Source organism: Wasmannia auropunctata, unplaced genomic scaffold (assembly GCF_000956235.1).
Source record: "Wasmannia auropunctata unplaced genomic scaffold, wasmannia.A_1.0 LD336088.1, whole genome shotgun sequence".
Classification (NCBI taxonomy): domain Eukaryota; kingdom Metazoa; phylum Arthropoda; class Insecta; order Hymenoptera; family Formicidae; genus Wasmannia; species Wasmannia auropunctata.
This window is the reverse complement of record NW_012026802.1, coordinates 3,578,133-3,585,304: the sequence shown is the minus strand read 5'-3', so window position 1 is coordinate 3,585,304 and position 7,172 is coordinate 3,578,133. Positions and strand designations below refer to the sequence as shown.

General features: G+C 32.4%; 1 protein-coding gene across 1 annotated transcript in view; it reads right to left on the bottom strand.

Moving 5' to 3' along the window:
- Window positions 1-1,849, bottom strand: part of LOC105448371 — a 5,701-nt gene extending 3,852 nt beyond the window's left edge. Inside the window, exons 1-5 of the mRNA XM_011686893.1 lie at window positions 1,665-1,849; window positions 1,430-1,562; window positions 995-1,316; window positions 815-937; window positions 270-353 (exon numbers count right to left, since the gene is read on the bottom strand). Coding sequence (XP_011685195.1) covers window positions 270-353; window positions 815-937; window positions 995-1,316; window positions 1,430-1,562; window positions 1,665-1,765 — 763 coding nt within the window. The 5' untranslated portion in view covers window positions 1,766-1,849. The remainder of the gene's footprint in view (window positions 1-269; window positions 354-814; window positions 938-994; window positions 1,317-1,429; window positions 1,563-1,664) is intronic.
- Between the last annotated feature and the right edge of the window lie 5,323 nt (window positions 1,850-7,172).

The window sequence follows — 7,172 nt, the reverse complement described above, 5'->3', positions numbered from 1 at the left end:
GCAACGATTGGAAGCGTAGAAAACAATTATTACTTAGAATGCAATTTGTGGTAATTCGTACGCTCGCCTGAGGTAAAGACAGCAAAAATTACGTTTGGCAGTAGTGCCGGATTTTCCAAGAGATGGCACTTCAATAAGTTAGATAAGGACATTCCACGTGTTTGAGCGAGACAGAAGATATTGTAAGAAGTTCATTTAGAGATACCACTGACACTGAAGAGTCTGCTTTATCGACTTCGTACAAATTTGGCCGACCTTTCAGCATCCTCTTAATATTCTCTCAGGAGAGACGCTAGTTGACCGATCCACCATTATATTAGGTACGCTAGTCGAAGGATCTATCATTGTATTGGCTATGCTCGAACAATAAATATACATTATAAATATTGTCACGTAACTTATATTATTATAAAATAAATAGAAATATTTATATTGTAGAAAATATTTTAGATTAAAACGTGTAAATAAATAAGTACACAAAATGATCATGAATCCAAATTATAATTTAAAATTTAAATTGTATTCAGGCTCATATGAATAAAATTCGAAATAAGAGAAGAAGAGCTAAAGTGCCGAACCAGACGTAAGCGCTCAAATATTCAACATATATTCTTAAGAATCACAATATATAATCAGTACAATAACGCAAATAAAAAAACTTTAAATACAAATACATATAACAGACGTTTTGACCTTATTATACGGTCTTAGGTGTGATTCTTAAAAATATATGTTGAATATTTGAGCGCTTACGTCTGGCTCGGCTCCTTTTCTCTTATTTCGAATTTTATAATAATTTATTTACAATACTAACCAGCTGTACAAAGAGCCCAAGGCTTGATTTCAACTGAAGCGCCATCGGAAGAAGCAGAACCAGCTGTATGAGGATGCCAAGGCTCGATTTCAGCTGTAGCGCCATCGAAAGAAGCAGAACCAGCTGTATGAGGATGTCAAGGCTCGATTTCAGCTGTAGCGCCATCGGAAGAAGCAGAACCAGCTGTATGAGGATGCCAAGACTCGATTTCAGCTGTAGCGCTATCGGAAGAAACAGAATCAGCTGTATGAGGAGGCCAAGGCTCGATTTCAGCTGTAGCGCCATCGGAAGAAGCAGAACCAGCTGTATGAGAAGGCCAAGGCTCGATTTCAGCTGTAGCGCCATCGGAAGAAGCAGAACCAGCTGTATGAGGAGGCCAAGGCTCGATTTCAGCTGTAGCGCCATCGGAAGAACCAACTGTATGATGTTCTATACTTTTTTTAACACGTTTTGTTTCTTGATTTTGTATTCTTTCTTGATTCTCTGATCGTTCTTCAAGCAACTATATAATAAATTATTATTTATCACAATATTATACAGTACATATAAACAATTTTTTACTCATTATTATTATTATTATACATACATATGGAACGGCATCTTTTTTTAATTTACGAAACAAGTATTTTGGTTCATAATCATCTTCTCTGAAATGAGCAGAACAAACAGCTGCTTTTTTCGTGGAATATAATTTTTTAAATTTATGGCTTCAAGCCACTTATTTTTTCTTTTAATATTCTGTGAAAATCTAGAAAAAAAATATATATTACTTCAAATGTAACTGTATTTAAACGTTATTGATACAATTATAATAAATGTAGAATTAATATAACCTTTAAAATTTACTTACAAATGAAACGAAAACTTTCGGTTTCTAGCTTCTTCTATTTCTTGTTCATAATTCTTTTTTACGTTGCGATTTTTGCATCCAACAACAATGCAATAACTCATGATTATTTAATAATTATCGAAGAAATAACGAAGAAATATTTAGAGACACGATACACATTTCACACGTTAGAGACGTTAGAAACGCAGTTCTGTGGAAGCGTCTTCTTTCTCTCTGCACGCATCAAATATTACCGAACATAACCGAAATGTACCGAAGTCAGGGAAGTGACCACGTGACCAGGCGTGATCCCCTCACTTCGATTATCAAAACCCCTCTCGCCTATCTAACCAGCAAATGCTCCGTCCTTGTATTCCTACGTCCATGGCTTACTTTATGTATGGTTATATCCGTTGTATTCGTTGTAACGTGCGAAAAGTTATTGTCCACTTATTCAATATTAATAAAGTTTTTACTCATATTAAACTGTTCAATCAAACAGAGTTCCATTTAAAAAATTTAGTGATCTTACTCTGTCTTTGGCAACGTCACTCAAGGTCAAACCAATATGATCAATAAATAGAGCTTTTCGAATCCTTCAACTTTTGTTTGAAACATTTTTCTCTAAAACTTATATTTTCCATGGTATTCAGGTGTCCCGGGACTTTTTAGACACTCTGTATATGCGTATTTTTTACAGATGTTGAACTTTCCTATACCTTTAATGATGACAACAATAACGATTAAATTTTTTTATGATTCAAAGTGTAATCGATGAGTGAATTTAATATTTTCAATAAAAACCGTTTTTATAAAAATTAAAGCGAATGACTTTTTCAATTTTCTAATTAATAATAAATCACATAGTAACATTCTTTGATTACGTTATGATTTTTATCGTTACGGAATAATATATTTTACAAACAACTGTAAAAGAATTTATGATTTTTAAAAGATCGTCACACTTTATATAAAGTTGAAAAAGCATCTATTGAAATTTCGCAACATCTGCGAGTAAATTAAAAAATAAATTTTCTGTTAGAAAACTTCGAAATAACAAATATTGTTGGAAATGTCTGTTTTTGAAACATTCTATATGACAAGTTTATAGCTAACGATATCACGTTAGAGAACAAGAATATGCCTTCCACCTTGAAAATACAAATAGTATTATTGAAGAATTGTAACTTATATTGGTACGTTACTTTTTTAAAATATCTTTCCATTGACTATAATTTGGTTTATACACATTAATTGAGGCTTTAAAAAAGTAATGGCTAATCTTATAGCCAATTCAACATGTTATTTTACAGAGTTTGATCGAAATGGGCCATAATTCAGATTTCCGACTTACAGACTATAGCCATGTAAAAAAATTGTACTTCAAAGGAAAGTACTTATCGGAGATTGCGCTACGAATCATATCAAGATTAGCCTTATTTTTTGTCATTTAAAGACAAACGGTTTTACAATTCTCTTTTCTTACGCGAGATAAAACAGTCTCTCTATTATTATCGATCGTAATATTGTAGTTATACCGTTGTTAGTTATGCGCACGCGAGAGCGAAAGAGTATTGACACTCAGACACTTATAAATAGCGTGAAGATATATAAGCAGACGTCTGGATAAAAGAGGATCCCGTTCAGCCACTTATGCTCGATACTTATTTCGCTCGTATGTATACATATAATATTATACATATATATTTCTTTTACATTTTACTAAATTAATACGCGGAAAATATTAATTATTAAATATATACCCACACACGCGCAGAACTATTCGCCATTGTTCCACAAATTTTTATAAACTTATCCATTAACTGACTGATATAAATGGATGTTTGGATAGAAAAGAATCCTGATCAGTTATCTGCGCTCGATACTTTTTTTGCTTATATATTATGATATTGACATATTTTACATTTTGCTTTGAATTGTAAATAAATGTGTAATTTAATTACTTTATTAAATGCGTGTATATGTATATACAGAATAGAATTTTCTATAAATTTATCAGCTAAATTCTTTCTTAACTTGCGAAGTAACTATTATTTTAGAAAAATAAATAAAATAATAATATACTATTATCTGATATACAGATTAAGCAAATAATATAATAATATAATATAATATAATAATAATTATTAAAGTTCAGATTTTTAAACGACCAATTTGAGTCGACTAGCGCGTTCTCCCTACTACAATGGTGTAGTCGGGCCCTGACGGCTTGGCGCATGGACTTAAAAATACATGGACGGAGTCTTTTGTGAAGGGGAAGTGATAATAGCGGCGGTAAGGGGACAGTACCATAGGCGTAGGAATATTACGCTCACTTCGGCTAATTCTGTCACTGTTCTGTGAAAGCGTCTTCTCTCTCTGCACGCGTCGAATATTACCGAACATATTTGAAGTAAGTGGTTTGATCCCACGTGATCCATGTGATCCCGCTACATCGATATCACTACCCCTCTTGCCTATCTAACCAGTTTACTCACCGTCCATATATTCCTACGTCAATGGTCTGGCGGCGCAAGGGCACTTTTTCATAGACTTAAAGCTCCGTCCCATGGAGTAAAATATCGATGGAAACTGAGCAAATTTCAGACGATTTATTTCCCTACTGTTTCATGGAACGAAAAAAATCAACGGAACGAGGTTTCAACTTATCACGACGCATCGAAGTATTTGTGATAGGCTGAGACCTCGTTCCGTTGATTTTTTCCACTTATTACACCGACTCGCAATAAGCTTCTTGTATGTCATATGTTATCTCTTCTTTTCATTCAATTAAATGGACCACTGTTGTACAAAAACCTCTTACCGTATGTAAAACATTGGTTGTTAACACACTCATCTGCAAATAATTCACGGTCAAGACATGTTCTCCATAGAATGGAAGATAAGAGCAATAAAAAAAGAATTGTAGACTCTTTTTACGTAGATTAGAATAAATTTAAATTATTAATATTTATTATTTATATAAAATAAGTTATAATAATGCATGTAATACCAAGCCTGTTTTCTTAAAAGATACCAACTTTGAAAGATAAACTTTTAGTTTTTAATAAATTTTTGACACAAAAATATGAGAAATAATATCTTCACTACCTCCCCCTTCTTCGTTATTACGTTCCAAGTACCGCCAGGGCACTTTTATTTTTAATACTTACTACACCACTGCCCTACTATCACTCGCCTGAGGCCCCAGTGCGCGGCGCAGCATTGATGGTGGAGAACGATGGCAATAGAGCAGGCAGGCCTTAGAACATATATAAATGGAAAGGGAATGGAGAATCAAAAAGCGTCCGATGGAAGTGAGAAAGGAAATCATATATCTCTCTCTCTTGCTTTTTCTCTGATGAGTGCTTTTTCGAAAGTGCGCATGCGCGCGGTCAAACCCGCCAAACGACGCGCATGCGTACTTTCGAAAAAGCACTCACAAGAGAAAGAGCAAGAGAGAGAGGTATATCGAACGTAGACCTCTCTGTTTATCTTATGGATATTTCTCTTCCATTTATATATGTTCTAAGAGGCAGCCGCGGGCGAATTGTAGTGGAGAGACCTAGCTACGGTTAACGCGTTTTCAAAACTTTAATCTAGCCTTTAATAATAATAATAATAATAATAATAATAATAATAATAATAATAATAATAATATAGTGCAATAGTGTAATAATTAAATGATGTAATAATAAAAAGTTAATTTATAATGCACTTTATTAATATATTTTCTCATACGGCACAAAATATTGAGAAATGTTTTAAAAAATATTTCTTAAAATTATAGTAAAAAAGATTTTAAACAGGTTTTAGTGACATTACAAAATAATATTTATAACTTTTTTAACTTTTTGTGGTAATATTTTTAGAAAACAGAAATATTTTTAAAAATGCTTATTTTAAAACGCGGGAAACTACTTTTTAAAATATTATTTTGCATTTACAAATTTTTAATTTTATAATCTTGTTTAAAAATATAAAAAAATATTGTTTTGAATAAAATAAAATAAAATAAATAAATTATAATATTAGGATCCAAGATGATAAATCGAAGAGTAATTAAATATCCTTTTGACCCAACGTAGTTATTGTAGCGTGATAATGTTTGTTATAAATTATAAAAAAAAAAAAGGAAAAAATTTCCTCTTTTCTTTTTTTTATAAATCATAATAAATAAACACGTTATCATACTACAATAACTGTGTTGACTTCAAAAGATACTTAAATAGTATATATTTTTAAATTATTTTAATCACTTTGTGAGAGATCACCGACGAGATACTCTTATATTTTATAAAGACCGACACCCTTACGGGACTTAGCATGGCATGTTTAGTAATTGTTAAAATTTAAGCAATTAGTCAATAATATAACATTAATTTTATGATTTATTAATAGATCAATGTTTTTTAGACATTGTACATTGTAATCCATATGTATTATATCTTGCTAATAGTTAATTTTATTTAAAACTGCATTTTTATAGTTACCACACGAGTTCGATTCCAGAGAGATGGTAAAACAGTTGGAAAAAAAATTTAATTTTGCGACAATATATTTGATATTATAGCATTATAAGTATTCATACTTATTTATAAAGCATTTATATAATAAAAATTATGATCTTAATAATGTATTATTCAAATAAATCGCAAATTTATGTCAAAAGTTGATAACATCGACACTCTGCAATTACCTCCGGGCCCACCGGGCCCATTTGTTGGCACGAAAATTTGCCCAGGGCTGTCGGTCTTTAACAGTATCTCGTCGGTGGATAGACCGAGATCACAAAGGTTGCGCGCGCATCGGCCGAACTCAGGCGAGCGGCATTCGCCACATAGCGTGTGAAGCGTGAGCATCTCAAACGAGAGAGTGTTAATAAATCCCCCTTGTATGCAGTGCTTGAATAAAAGTGAGTTACGCCAAAAGGGAATTTAATTAATACTGCCCATTATCCTTACCAAAGTAATGGTAAAATAAACGTAACGGCGGTTGCCATAGTGGTGACGAGGATATGTACACGCAAATAGAAGTAGTATTAAATTATGTTGAGTGCTATCAACTAGACCGAAATCAGTGAATTAATTGATAGTAAGCAAACCGGTTGGATACAGAACATAAGAAAAGAAGTGCTCCTAGTTAAAACCGATAATCGCTGAAAATACAATATAACACAAAGTATCGATTTTTTAAGAATATAAATTTTGTAATAAAAACGTGTAATGAAACTTATTTGAAACAATTTGAAGACATTCAGAGGAAAGAAATCTTTATTGACAGACGCACTCTTCGCGCACGCTATATTTGATTTTTCATTTTTTACTTTTTATTAATATAACGCTTAAATGCAATTACATTGTATTACATTATTAACTCCTCGATATGCACAACGATACACCCCACGTTAATCTTGCACGTCATTATAATCTCGAACTGTCACATCATCATCAGATCTGCGATCTCTGATCGCCAACATCAATCGCCAATTAGCATCGCGGAAAAGAGTCAACAATATCCGCGATAAAG